We start from the raw sequence: 14,897 nt of genomic DNA, 5'->3' as shown, positions 1-14,897 counted from the left end.
ACTGACCTGAGATGCTATAGCTATTCATGGCACGGCTCACCAGGTCCAAAAGGAAGCTCGTCAGGCAACTGCCCGAGTAGCCGAACTCGACAGGGAGGCTACCGAGATGCGTCGCCAACTTTCTCGGGAGATGGCCAAAAAGGAGAAGGCACGCACCGAACTAGAGGGTTGGACGAAGGATAAGCCTCTAACAAACCAAATATACCACCTTTTTGCTTTGTTATTCTGACCATGATGCTCTGCATAACTCTCCAAGACCCTTGACGCAATGGCCCAAGAGAAGGCTCAGATGTCTATCGCCCGGCAACAGCTTACCGAGGCCCCCAACATCTTCCAGGAGGCGCTTGCTGGAGTCAGGATCCAAGCAAAGCCTGCAGGAGGGAGGGTTTCAAGTGATTAATCTTGAATCTTAGTAATTAAATTTGGATAATTTATTTCAAACTTTATAAAATTTTGATCTTAAAATTTTATATATTGAATCATATTTGTTTGAAGTTCAAGTTCTCAAATTTAAATTAAAAGATAATTTTGTATATATATTTAGGATCTCAAATTCCAACCTTTTAAATTTGGGCCACGACAATTCAATGAAATTTTTTAAAAAAAGCCAATATCATAGTATTGTGGAATGCAAAACGAAACGGATCCCAAGTATATTTATACTTTTTAATAATAAGCAACAGAATAATATCCTAGAAAATGCAATTACCAAGTTTTCCTTTTTATGCCAAGGCAGGATAAGCGGCTTTTTTTCTAATGAACATGCCATAAGCTACTTATTTGAAGTGTTAGCCGAGAAAAGAAAAGGAACCATAGATGTAAAGCAGAAAATCTAGAAGGACAAGGAATCAATCTGAACGACTGAACTGACCCGTTTGCATCCCAAGACAGTCCTTGGTCAAAAGTATGTAGATGCACAATTGCGTGAGAATGCTGATAGTTATCTTAGTGTGACTTGTATGGCAAGAGTGCTCGACTTCCACATGTTCATTACTTAAATTATGCACTGTTTACACGTTATTCAGTTAGAGTGACTGCCCCACACGGTTGCTAGCTAGTCTCCGTCGATGCATTGCATGTAGGGTGTCGCTGTAAGGCCATCTCCAACCGAGTCAAGTCAGTAAATCCAATTTTTCTATGGTACAGTATTTTACAGCTCTACTATAGCAATTGCAGCGTACTCCAACAGATCTGGTTTCCGGTTGCACAGTAATACGGTAGCGGCAAAGGAGGAGAGAGGGGCGGCTTCTTTACGGGAGAAAAGTTGGAGCTGCATCACTGTTGGAGCTGAGCAAGCGGCCCGCCATGAGGTCCCGGATGCGGATGGTGGCCTCGAAGTCGTCCTCGCTGCAGGGGATGCGGATGCCGCGGGCCTGCACGAAGCCGAACTCCTCGGCGGCGCGCTCCATGAGGTCCCGGAACGTCGGCTGGCAGAGGTAGCTCGTCGGCACCACGAACCGCCGTGCCTCTGCGCCCACATACACCACGAAGTACCCCTTCGGCACCGCCGCCAACTCGTCGGCGTCGAGCAGCGTCGCGCTCAGGCTCTCCCCGCTGTAAAGCTCCCGCTCCCGCTCCCTCCCCGCCACCTGCTTCCTCCCGTGGAGCCTCGGCACCCCAAGGTCATCGAGGGCCCGCGCGGAGGCTCTCGACTGGCCACGGTTTTCCGTGACGCTCACCAGCAAGGAGATCAAGGAGGACGTCTACGCCGTCACCGGCGTGCGCCCGACCTTGCCCCGTGGGGGAGTGGGTCGACGACGAAGGTGGGGATCTCGTCCATGAGGCCGTCCGGCTTGCCGGAGTGCAGCACGTGGGTGAATCCTCCCATGGCTGGCCAAGAGGGTGCTGCCGGGCACCACCATGGCCAAACTGAGCGCCATCCTCGGTGGGAAGGAAGGAAGGGGGCGGTTGGTGGATGGAGTGGTTGATGAGATAGAGGTGTGGCCGGTAACTGAAAAAAAAATATAGGAGAGAAGATAGGGTTAATGTATAGAGTATCTGTTGAAGATGGTTGGAAAAAATAGTCCTGTAATAATGATAGTGTATACAGTAATAATATTATAGAGTACGAAATTTTACGATAGCTGTTGGAATTAACCTAAGTAGAACTAATTTGTTAGTGGTCACTGACCCCTCACTGCCATTAGTCAAATTTCATTGTCATCCACGCTACTCCCTCCCACGAGAACCTGGGGGTGTGTCCATATATGTACACACTAAAAGCGACCTCTATCTAAGATGAGTTAAAAACGATGTGATTAGATGAATAGTGCTAAATCCACCACCACATCCGTAAAAGTGCTCAAGCCAGCATATTAAAATGTTAGTGGGAAGTTATTGTAGAACATATATATATATATATATATATATATATATATATATATATATATATATATATAGGAAAACTAGTATGTACTCCTGGGTGTATGTACTCCCACCTCTCATATACCACTTTTACACGTGTGTTATACTTCTTTATCACTTTAAATATACTTCATTAGTAATTATAAGATACTACAATGCAAATCTCACGAGATTTTTTATGAAATTCCATGATTTTTTATCATAATTTGCGTATATACTTCTTTTATGTATAAAAAAGAGTATATAGCAAAAATGAAAGGCTAACATTGAATTTTTTTCATACAACTCATATTGGAGTATCTTAGAATTAGTATTAGAGTATACTAAAAATGATAAAAGAGTATAAAGTGTTTGTTTAGGTGGTATATTGCATGTGGGAGTACATACTCCTAGGAGTATAGAATAGGTGTCCTATATATATATATATATATATATATATATATATATATATATATATATATATATATATATATATATATATATATATATATATATATATATATATAGTACTTCTTGTAAGTAAAAAATATGGTTTGGATATACTATTTTGAAAACTAATTATTAGTATAATATATATATATAATAAAGTTATAATATCTTAAAACTACTTTTAAAAACAAATCTAGTTATATCATTTTCAAAAGTTCAATTGAAAAAATAAAAAAGATATTCATAATTAAAATTAAAGCATGTTAAATAATATTTTTTTAATCGAGAGAGTATTTCAGTTGTGGCACACGTGACTACACGAGGATGCGTCCTCGCTGCCTTCACCCACTACGGAATGACGCACGCTGAAGGATACTCCACGCCACCTTCGGCGACTTCTTTTCCCTCGACGGTTGACCCAACCTGATCGGCTCTCAAGTGCCATGGATTCTATTGTGACCCCGACGAGAATGATACAGCTCAGCCGTACAGTGATTTCACCGGTCCGTCCACGCGCTGGTTGCGGCAGAATTAACCTTTCCATGAGTGTTTTTGACCATGTGGATTTCGTAGTGATGTTTAAGCGTTTTTTTTTTTTTGCGAAATGATGAAGTGTAAATCATAATTATTTGAACAATTAACTTCAACGACGGTACATTATTTATGGAGCAATTCAAGCAGATAATTGTGATCTTTTGAGGGGTCATTTATTTACAGGTAGCCAAAGACAGTGGGAAAAAACGGACAGGATGAAACTTGGATTGCCAATTGCTGCTGTCGGCGGTTGGTGTGCTGCCCCGCGTCTACATAAGCTGCCTGCTAATTTACTTTCTCCTACCACTTTGAGCAATGGCTCGCCACCTCCTCGCCGTGGCCGCTGTCGTCGCCGTCGCGCTGCTCGCCCCGCGCGCTACGGGTTACCCGTGGCCAGTGTGCGGCGAAAGCAGCAGCTTCAAGCCCAACAGCACGTACCAGGTCAATCTCAACCTCGTCGCCGCAACCCTTCCCAAGAACGCCTCCATCTCCCCGAACCTCTTCGCCACCGCCGTCATCGGCGCCGTCCCGGAGCAGATCTGGGCCATGGGGCTCTGCCGTGGCGACGTCAACGCCAGCAGCTGCTTCAGCTGCCTCACCCAGGCCTTCCACGACTTGCCCAACGACTGCTCCTACGACAAGGACGCCACCATCTACTACGACCCCTGCATGCTCCACTACTCCGACGTGCATACCCTCCCCGGCGACGACACCGGCCCGATGATGGACACGTACGCCATCAACAACAACGCGAATGTCACGTCGGACCCGGCCCGGTTCAAGAGCCTCCTGGCCGCCCTCATCAACGCCACCGTCGAATACGCCGCGAACAACTCCACGCGGCGGTTCGCGACCGGGGAGGCCGACTTCAACCAGGAGTTCCCCAAGGTGTACAGCCTGGCGCAGTGCACGCCGGACCAGACGCCGGCGCAGTGCCGGAAGTGCCTCGCTCAGATCGTAGCGGCTAACCTGGTGGGGTTCCAGAGCAATATCGGAGGCAGGGTGCTTGGGGTCAACTGCACCTACAGGTACGAGACCGCGCCCTTCTTCAATGGACCGGCAATGGTGCGGCTGGCATCACCGAGCTCTGGAGCGCCGGCGCCAGTTCCGGCAATCGAGACACCGGCGGCGGCCGGAGGAGGTGAGTTAAAGCGTTTATTTAGTTATTTGAGTGTCATAACTAACGTCTAACATGGTCCACAATAACTGACTCGAAGTTATTTAGTGACGGAAACTTGTTTATTGCACCCGTTCCAGGGTGATGAATGATTAGTCACTTGAAAATTAGGTCCTCTCTTCGATTCTAATTTCCGTCATCGGTTTCCAATTCAAAATATCTGTAAAACTTATTGGACTTGATGTTCATTCGTTAATTCACAGAGGGCAGAAAGTACAGTGTGCCCGGCGTGGTTCTTGCAGTTGTGCTGCCAACTCTGGCAGCCTTGAACCTTATCGCTTGCCTCTGTTTCTGGAGGCGGCTGCGGCCAACAGCAGAGGCGAAGCAGCCATGTATGTCCTGCAAAACTCTCCAATTTACAGCGTGAAGCAAGAAAGCAAATGGCTTATATAATTGATATTTGAACAGGTCCCATGGATTCCACCGAAGCAGAGGACATCGAAATAGTGGAATCCATGATGATCGACGTCTCTACCCTGCGAGCTGCAACCGGGGATTTCGACGAGAGCAACAAGCTCGGCGAAGGCGGGTTCGGCGCGGTGTACAAGGTACTGAACGAACATGTCCTGGATGTTTCTGAAGTGAAGAATGCTCATGAATAATAACGTTGGTTTGATTTGCTCAGGGTGTCCTCCCGGACGGCGACGAGATAGCGGTGAAGCGGCTGTCGAAAAGCTCGACGCAGGGAGTGGAGGAGCTGAAAAACGAGCTCGCTTTGGTGGCCAAGCTGAAGCACAAGAACCTCGTCCGGCTCGTCGGCGTCTGCCTGGAGCAGCAGGAGCGGTTGCTCGTCTACGAGTTCGTGCCCAACCGGAGTCTCGATCTCATCCTCTTCGGTACTAACTGAATCATTCTCCACTCAAATTTCTCCTCCAAAGTTTCATATCATCACATTGATCACTCCCTACTTCCTCTATGATCATCTCAGACACTGAGAATGAGAAACGTGAACAGCTGGACTGGAGACAGAGGTACAAGATCATAAACGGGATCGCTCGGGGTCTGCAGTATCTCCACGAAGACTCTCAACTCAAAGTAGTCCATCGAGATCTCAAGGCCAGCAACATCCTGCTAGACGCGAACATGAACCCCAAGATCTCGGACTTTGGCCTCGCGAGGATTTTCGAGCGCGATCAGACGCAGGCCGTCACGAAGAGCGTCGTTGGCACCTAGTCAGTACTGGAAAAGCACAGCGTTCATTAACCGTGTTCAAGTTCACTTCACCTGTATAAGTGATTGAGCTGTTGCTTGATTTCCTCGTTTCAGTGGGTACATGGCGCCGGAGTACGTTATGCGCGGGAACTACTCCGTCAAATCGGACGCGTTCAGCTTCGGCGTCATGGTGCTGGAGATCGTCACGGGGAGGAAGAACAACGACTGCTACGAGTCACAGCAGCACTCCGGAGATCTCTTGACCACCGTGAGTAGAATCTGATAACCATTGCCACCACACGTTGTGGTGAAGTTTGGCTCACGGTTACGTACGAACCACCGTGCAGGTATGGGAGCACTGGGAGGCCGGGACTGTGACGGGTTTGGTCGACCCGAGCATGGCCGGCAGTTTCCCGGAGGGCGACGTGCTGAGGTGCATCCACATTGGGCTGCTGTGCGTCCAGGGAGACCCTGCGGTCCGGCCGGTGATGTCGTCGGTCGTGATGATGCTCGGCAGCAACACGGTCACGCTCCAGGCCCCGTCCAAGCCAGCGTTCTTCGCCAGGAACGGCGCCGGCAACACGGCCGTGTCGACGGCGTCGGTGCAGGGTTAGCCAGGGGGTCCAGAACAATTTTCAGTGGCTAACACAGAGAGAATGGGATATAGGAAGGTGTGTGGTTCGTTTGTCTGTATGGGTCAGTCACATATGGGATATGGCTATGCGTAACAAGTATTTGCCGGTGTTTTTGTCTGATTAGGATATGGCCCGACGTTTACAAGTGTAATCAGTAAAAAAAACCCCTCAGTTCCTACTCAAAATTGTGCCATGGTACATCTCAAAATCGAAACATATGAACTTTACAATATTTGTAACATTTACGGGATGAGCCTCTTCTGCAAACCATAATGGTATGGAATACGGTTACCAAAAATGGGTGACTAAATTGGACCACCGCCCACTGCAACAAACTAGTACTTTACAACTGGTGAGGTGGTCCGTGTAAATTGCACATGCTTGAGTTGAGTTGAACGGTGCAGAAGGATATCTTTTTTGTCCATTAAAAAGAGAATAGGATTCTGTAAAACAATGAAGTCTGAAATTAAAGAATTTTAAAAATAGAAACATGTGTTTCGCGGATTTGAAACAGGCGTCTAATGTGTATGTAACTTTGGATATGATATTATGTGACATATCAGTATACAAAGTATACGAAAGATGAGAGGACGATGTAACACAAATATGTAAATTTTATTTATTCATGTCGAATTTATAAAGTACAGTTTCTCTCATTATACATATTACTCCACAACGCACACGCTAATCTGACTGTACAAATATAATCCGGCGATTGTTTCGTCTTGGTTCTCAAGGCTTCGTAAAGCGACTCCAGTTAATTACGCCCGTCTTCAGGCTACCTCCGATTAAGTTACGCTAACGGTCGTCTTCGAGTCTGTAATGCTGTAGTCACACGCAACAAAGACAGAGCAAAAGTGATAGCATTAGAATTAAAAGCAGAAAGGACGAGACAACAGACTAGCATCGCATCATTGACTGTTTATGCATCCCAGGTCATCATTGGCCTCGTTATCATCAGCCTCAGTATAAAGTAGTATAGGTGAATTAGGAGCATGACACAACGCGTAACTTCTACCGGTAGCGATAGCTCAGCCGCGTCTAGGAGCCTGGTGCCATGTTTAGCTCACTTACTCCCTCGGACCTCGGAATCATTCCTCATTGGCTAACCGAAGGAAACAGGCGATGTGCCATGAAGGCAAAAGCTATACAGGCAGGGTAATCACTAGCGAGCCACAAAGGCATCAGTCGCAAAGGCGCTATATTCGCTACGATAAGCATTATCGGATAGGCACACATACACTATGCCACAAAGGCAAAAGTGATCACGATGGACCACGAAGACATCAGCCACAAAGGCCTTGCATTTTCTGCAATAAGATAGCACGAGGGCTCATAGTAAAGTGAGCCACATATTTGGTAGGCAGCAGAAAGTAGCATCATTAGCTCATCTTTGATAGGTAACAAGAGGCATAATTCAAAATCAGAGCCAACTCTCCCTTCCTGCACTGAACCATCTCTGCCCTGCCACGCATAATCACCAGCAGGCCAACATACAACATAATCATCAATGGCCGGCGATCAGTAAAACAAGACAAGAAATATTAATATCATCGGGCAATCACTAGATAATTTGAACCTCAACTGTCAGGACCAAACCAGTGCAGCCATAAGCACTTCCCTACATGACTGGCAGAAGAGGAAACCACATCTCTAATCAGCCAGCAGCTCCAGGATAACCAAACCGACAGTAGGGGGAGGGCTAACCGGCCATAGCATGACACCAACAGGATGACTGTAATCAAACTAGAACCGACAGCACAGCCATAGCAGCATGAACAGCAGGTAGACAATGTACCAATGGTCGGAAAAACATCAGCGTAAAGACGTAAGTCAATCAACAGAACAGCGGCCATGGCAATCGGTCGGCGCAGCCGGAGCACACCGTTTCAACAAAACTATGGTGCCCAGGCTCAAGTGAGCACAACGGCGCACGTATGGCAGAAGAAAAACTATGGCGGCCGGGCCGTAGGATGGGCACAGCGGCGCGCGAAAACCATGGTGCCTTTTTGGACTTGTCACGTGAGATCTCCTCGACGCTCGCTTCTGACACGAATTGCCATGAACAAAAATCTTCGGGTGTAATTTGGGTTTGGAACTTATCATCCTACATACTGCAATGCGATGTTTTATCTCAATTCAATTCAGGTTGCCTCTTTTTTTTGTTTGCTTCAACGATGATGTTTATCATGAAGACTAATTAAGGAACAGGTTGGATTTTAATTCTCATGGAAAATGCAGGTTATGAACTAGTGCTGAACAGTACCTCACAGATTCATGTGCATTATTGCAGAATTATGTTGATTCCCATTTGATTGTCATGGCACACGATGGATGGGTCCCATTTGATTCTCAATTTCTCATGATACACACTTAGTGGAGTGTCATGATACACAAGGATGTCTTTATAAAGTGTTGGGTGTTCCTTTATTCCTTTTTTTAACGGCACCTCCTCACTGCACGGACTTCATTGAAGACCAGAGGGATGCAGGACGGGGGAATCGAACCTCCGCCGGCTCGGCTCACTCCTTGAGCCTTGCCACTGTGCTCTGTGCGCATCCGCATCCGCATTTATTCCTTTCTTAGGTAAAGTGATCATGACATTTCCTACATTAATTGAAAGTAGAAGGAACATTTTGTATGGAACAAAAAGATGTCTTTATAAAGTGTTGGGCGTTCCTTTATTCCTTTCATAGAAAATGTTATCAAGAAAAGAATGTTTCAATATTCCTCTGAATATCTAGTTGGCATCCACTTCACCCCTGTGCAGAAGAAAGCCCATTCCCCATTTCATTTCTGGGGCACAAAATTGACTACTTCCAGTTGTACAACGCTTTAGATTCTTATTAACATCTAATGCAATGTTCTTGTGAGTGAACGAGAATGACGGACTGAAGCGACGTGCAGAGGAGAAGGAAGCACAGAGCATACCAGTGCGGAGGAGGCCGCGGTTGAAGGACGCCTTGTGGAGGGAGCCGCAGATGGTGGCCACGCGGAGGATGGGCTTTGCCGACGACGCCGCGGCTTCCATGCTTGGAGTTGGTGCTATCGCTTTGGGAGGGAGGTGGTGGAGAGGTGCGGCGCTCTGCGGTGGAGAGGGGAGAAACCCTAATCGCCAGAGCGTGAGTCGGGTGTAGCGCGAGTGGGGTGGGGGTGGGGGTGCTGACGGGGGTATAGCAATGGCATTTGCGGGTAATTTCCTCCAAACTACAGGGGCAATTTCATTTTAGGGCTCCGCAAAAGCCACCAACTTGTGGGAGAAGCGTGTGCTCAGCCGCTTTTCGCTTCTAGTGCAATGGGGAGAAGCGTTGCCGGGAGAAGGTGCCCAAAAGCAGGAAATTAGGGAGCACAAAGCACTTTTTTAAGGAGAAGCTGGCCCAGAAACTATGTCAAACAGGGCCAATAATTGGAAAATCATCCAGTGAATATCCTGGAATTAAAATGCCACCTATTCTTGCCGAAGACTTCCAACACAACAACCTCTAGTCTTTGGCATGCATTGTGCACATGTTCCCTCTCTACTTCTTTTTGTAGCAAGCTCCAATATCGAAGCCAGTATGTTCTTCTGTAAAGTACCTACATGAAAGATGTGATTGTTGATTTTTTTTATTAAAGGTGATATCATTGCGGCATAGCCAAATTGCTCAACATAAAGCTGCTACACCAACAAAAATATGATTCTTATTTTTTTTCCAAACACCTCTCACTCGATCACCCATCATATAGGTAATATTTCTAGATGTGTTTATATTTAGAGCCATTTTCACAACATGCCAAACTGATTTAGCGATATGACAATAAAAGAAAAGGTGTTGTATGTTTTCATTCTGATTACATAAACAATATTTAGTATTCCCATTTCAATTGTATTTTGCTAAATTATCTTTAGTTAGTATAACCCCTCTTACTAAGTACTGAAGAAACAATTGTTCACTAAGTGGTTTATCGTTTATCCAATTGTCCTTCCAGAATCTTATTTGAGTGCCATTCTATATATGGAATGTACCTATTTTTAGAAACTCTTATTGGACTTTCATTAGTCCAGTTAGAAGTGGGAATCTCCTGGTTTGTCTTCCTCCTGTGTGATGGTCTTAGTAGTAAGGTATTTGTTTCTTAACAATTTTTCTTAACAATTTTTGCCAAACCCCGTTCTCGTTTAGTATCTTAAAGAGCCATTTACTAAGAAGAAATTTATTTTGGATTAGGAGGTCAGTTGTGCCTAAACCAACTTGATCCTTAGGTTTGCACATGATACTCCACTTTGCAACTTCCTGCGACTGCAATTGAGCATTATCCTATCATAAAATTGGGAAGTCGTTCTTCTAAAGCTAATTATATGTGATATGCAATATATAAACGTTGAGATACAGATTTTGAAGCTGTTCACTTGTTTGATACAGTAAAGCATGAGAATATAAAATGGTTCTGAAATGTGACATTTACTGATTGAGATTTGAGAAGGTAGTTAGAAAGAGGAAGAGACCCTCAAAAAAAGGGGGAGCGAGGTGTATCGCCAGCTGACTTTATTGGTCTGGACGCAAATACAGCCGAAGCAACCGATTTACAGGAGCCGGGCTTTATATTATCTAGTTCTGTAGAACTGGACTTCTCTTTAAAGTAGAGGATCATATGGGTTTATCCCTACGAATATCATATATACTGATCAGATGGCAGCATAGCCTTCAGACTTGGCTGTTGCTTCTTCAAGTTGAATTCAGGCCTTGATTGGAAAAACGCAGTTTCCATACTCTGCAGTAAACAGTGGAACAGACAACAGTAAGATTTATGCCATACAGGTTTATAAGACAAGAGCTGAGGATAAGGTAGAGCTACGGCGACATGAAACAATCCAAGCGTGAATTAACTCACTTGGTGCCTGGTATACGACGGAGGCAGCGCCGGCGAAGTCGCACCTCCCGCGGGCCCGCCCGTTGCGCTGGTAGTAGCTGTTGAACGCATACGAGGCGTGCGCGACCTTGGTGTTGGGCTCGAAGCACGGCGCGCCGGGCTGGATGGCGCTGCAGTCCGCGCCGTGACCGCAGGCATAGTCCAGCGCCGCCTGCAGCCTCGCGTCCCCGACCGCCTCATTCGCCACGCACCAGCTCTTCGTCAACGCGCCGCCGCCGTGGAAGTCGAACTCGTACACCTTCGTCTCGTTCGGGTAGAATAGGCCGAAGTTTTTCTCGCTGTCGTCTGGTCCTTCACCCTTCTGGTTCTCGTTGAAAAGGGCGAAGATGTAGACGTCCATGTCGGCGTGGGGGCGGTGCGGGGTGCCCGTTTTGCCGGACAGCACGCGATTGATGACGTTATTGTTGTATGCTTGAGCATTGGCTACCGAGGCCGCCTGGGATCCATCCCCGGCCTCCAAACGCCTCCCGCCGCTGTGTGGCGTCTTCCCGAGTTTGGGTTTTCCGCCGCTTGCCCACCCGGTCTCTGTAACATACAATTTGTGGGAGTGACTCCCTATCGATTGCCTGAAAATAACATTAATTTCAGTCATCCATATGGAACATTGGCTGGAGATCCGGTCATCCTAATTCCCCCTGCCCCGTGGCGGGTGGCGCCGTGGCGGCGGCCGGGCGTCGGAGACGAGCAGGGGATAGCACGGATTCAAGAGGTAAGATCGTGTGGTGGAGAGGATCGATTGGGAGATTTGAGATTTTTAGTCACCTGACATTGAGAGATCCCGTTTGTCCCAACTTATCCATCGCAAAGTACGTAGCGTCCAGCATGGCATCCAGGAGACTGTAGTACACGAGGCCGGTGTTGTTGTCGCGCACGCCGGGGTTGGAGTTCCCCAGGGCGTAGTCGAGGGAGATTTTGTCTGGCTGATCGGCGTAGGCGAAGAACGGGTAGGGATTGATCGAGAGGTAGGAGTGGGTCCGCTGGAGGAAATCGAGCATGGGCTTCATCACCGACTGCGCGATGTCCTCCCGGAACCTGCCTGAGGACGGCGGGAATGTGTCTTTGAGTGCGGTGAACGCAATCGGCGTGGACACCTTCACGGCGGCGTCTAGCCCCAGCTTCGCCAGCGCCGCCTGCACGTTGGTCATTGCCGGGACAAGCTGCGGCGTCAAGTCGGGCCTCCGGTGGAACACCTCGTTCCCCACGGCGACGGCATGGATCTGCGTGGCGGGGTAGTACGCCGCCACGTTGCTCCGCGCCCACTGGAGCGCGTACGACGGGTTCGCGGCCGCGGCGGTCAGGTTGTTGTTAGGTAGCATCACCATCACCTTGATTCCGGTGTTGGCCAGGGCCGTGAGCACCTTGGGGTCTGTGTCGTACACCCTCACCATGGTGATGCCGTTTTGCTTGAGCAGCTGCACCACCGACGCCGGGCCCGGCAGGTCGTTCGCCACCCTGCCGTAGTTCACTCCCACCACACCCGCCTCTACAATGTACACAAGAAAGAAACAATAATTAGCAATCAACTGCACCTGCAACTCTACATCGATCATTTCTAGGACAGCTAGCAGTCTTTATGATCCGGGCACGATTACCTGCAGGGGAGAAGAAGAGTAGAGGCAATGCGGCTCCGAGGACGACGACGAGGAGGCAGGTAAGCGCCATGGTCTCCTGCAGGGGCGACGGGCGGGCAGAGCAAGAAGGTGAGTGGGGAACCAGCGAAGGGTTCGTGAGACCTTGTAGCCGGCAACAAAGTAAATGATGGGTAGGACGTTATTTTCAGATAAAAAAGATTTAATCTAAGTGGTCAATATGCTTGCAATCTTTATTGCACGAGCAAAAAAAGATGGGCAAATTTGTGATGTAGTTCCTCGTTTGGTTAATGGTGATCTTTTTATCCTTCAATATGCGGATGATACAATCATCTTTATGAACATGATTTGGAACAGGTAAAAAATATGAAGCTCTTACTTTGTACATTCGAGCAATTATCAAACCTAAAGATTAATTTTTATAAAAGTGAATTATTTTGCTACGGGAAGGTCAAAGCTTATGAAGACCAATATATTCTGATTTTTTGAATGTGAATTAGGGAACTACCAGTTTAGGTATCTGGGAATTCTAATACATCATAGACACATAAGTAATAAGGACTGGAAAGTGATAGAAGATAGATTTGAGAAAAAATTAAGCAGCTGGAAAGAAAAACATTTATCTTATGGGGTAGGCTTGTTATTATTAATTCAGTGTTGAGTAGTCTAACCATTTTCATGTTATCTTTCTTTGAAATAACAAGGGGTGTCCTCAAGAAGTTAGACTATTACCGATCTAGATTCTTCTGGCAAGGTGATGGGCACAAGAAGAAATATAGGTTGGTAAAAGGGAGCATACTTTGTAGACCAAAAGATCAAGATGGTTTGGGTATTCAAGATCTTGACATCAAAAAAAAATGTCTATTAAGTAAGTGGCTCTTTAAACTAATTAATGAGGATGAAACATGGCAACAGTTGATTAGAAAAAAGTATTTGGGTAACAAAATCATTGCTGAAGTAGATAAAAAAAACCCGGTGATTCACAATTCTGGTTAGGCTTAATGAGTGTCAAGGATCTATTCCTAAGTTTTGGAAATTTTCGATTATGTAATGGCACTCAAATAAGATTCTAGGAAGATAAGTGGTTAGGGACAACCACTTTGAAAGAGCAGCACCTAACTTTGTATAACATTGCACATAAGAAAAATAATACTGTATCGGAAGTTCTAAGTTATGATCCTTCTAATGTATCTTTTCGTAGATCTTTGGTGGGGGATAATCTTGAGCCATGGCAAGGTCTTTTAGCTAAGATTGCTGAGGTTGATCTAAATGAGGAGCCGGATCTTTTTAGATGGGCTTTACACCAAAGTGATCAGTTCTCAGTAAAATCTATGTATAGGACAGTGCTAGATAGCAACATAATAGATAATAACCGATACCTTTGGAGTTTGAAAGTTCCTTTAAAGATAAAAAAATTTCTGTGATACTTGCACAAAGGTGTAATACTAACAAAAGACAATTTAATAAGAAAAAATTGGCATGGGAATGAAAAGTGTTGTTTTTTAGTTCAAACTAGACTATTCAACATCTTTTCTTTGATTGTAATATGGCCAAATTCATTTGGAGAATAGTTCACGTCACATACAAAATACTTCCCCTGACTGGCGTAGCTCACATGTTTGGCTCAAAATTTGGTGCTAAGAAAACAAATTCTGGTGGGAGCCGCAGCTATCTGTTGGGCAATCTGGCTCAGCCGGAATGATACGGTTTTTTACAAGGTCAATATATCAACTCCTATGCAGGTTATTTACAGGGCAACATAATGGATCTGCTTCTGGGCATTACTTCAAAGGAAGAAGGAGGACCAGGAAACTATGAGGTTAAGATGTCATTTGTTGGAGATCATAACGATGGATATATTCGCAAAGTTCAGATTGAGGTTTAGCAATAGATTAAGTGTTTAATATGAACATGTCTTTATTGTTAAAGTTTCTTTTCCCCAGGATGTTAGTTGCTTTTGTGATAGACAGAGTTTGCCCTTTTGCTTTTGTTTTCTATAATAATGATCAGCCGCATTCATATTGTCATGAAGAGGTCGGGATATTTTTCATTAGCTTAATGAAATATCAATCCCTTTATCTAAAAAAACTAAATTATGTCTTCCATATC

General features: G+C 46.0%; 2 protein-coding genes across 3 annotated transcripts in view; one reads left to right on the top strand and one right to left on the bottom strand.

Annotated features, from left to right (window-relative positions):
• Window positions 1-3,610: 3,610 nt before the first annotated feature.
• The window catches only part of LOC133891059 (cysteine-rich receptor-like protein kinase 6), a 71,098-nt gene continuing 59,811 nt past the window's right edge, over window positions 3,611-14,897 (top strand). The window contains exons 1-7 of one of the 2 annotated variants that reach the window (XM_062331752.1): window positions 3,611-4,468; window positions 4,708-4,836; window positions 4,913-5,052; window positions 5,130-5,340; window positions 5,433-5,676; window positions 5,771-5,924; window positions 6,004-6,536. In XM_062331752.1, the coding sequence (XP_062187736.1) occupies window positions 3,643-4,468; window positions 4,708-4,836; window positions 4,913-5,052; window positions 5,130-5,340; window positions 5,433-5,676; window positions 5,771-5,924; window positions 6,004-6,270 (1,971 nt within the window). In that variant the 5' untranslated portion in view covers window positions 3,611-3,642 and the 3' untranslated portion in view covers window positions 6,271-6,536. Of the gene's footprint in view, window positions 4,469-4,707; window positions 4,837-4,912; window positions 5,053-5,129; window positions 5,341-5,432; window positions 5,677-5,770; window positions 5,925-6,003; window positions 6,537-14,897 lie in introns of those variants that run through there. The other variant, XM_062331755.1, reaches the window with a different exon arrangement.
• Window positions 10,726-12,924, bottom strand: LOC133891063 (glucan endo-1,3-beta-glucosidase 13-like). Its single transcript, XM_062331758.1, has 4 exons — window positions 12,792-12,924; window positions 11,962-12,682; window positions 11,161-11,765; window positions 10,726-11,040 (listed from the first exon to the last, which is right to left on the bottom strand). The coding sequence occupies exons 1-4, from the start codon at window positions 12,859-12,861 to the stop codon at window positions 11,006-11,008; spliced, it is 1,431 nt and encodes a 476-aa protein (XP_062187742.1). The 5' UTR covers window positions 12,862-12,924; the 3' UTR covers window positions 10,726-11,005.

The sequence above is a fragment of the Phragmites australis genome, chromosome 14 (genome assembly GCF_958298935.1).
Source record: "Phragmites australis chromosome 14, lpPhrAust1.1, whole genome shotgun sequence".
Taxonomy (NCBI): Eukaryota; Viridiplantae; Streptophyta; class Magnoliopsida; order Poales; family Poaceae; genus Phragmites; species Phragmites australis.
This window is presented reverse-complemented; position numbering and strand designations above follow the sequence as displayed.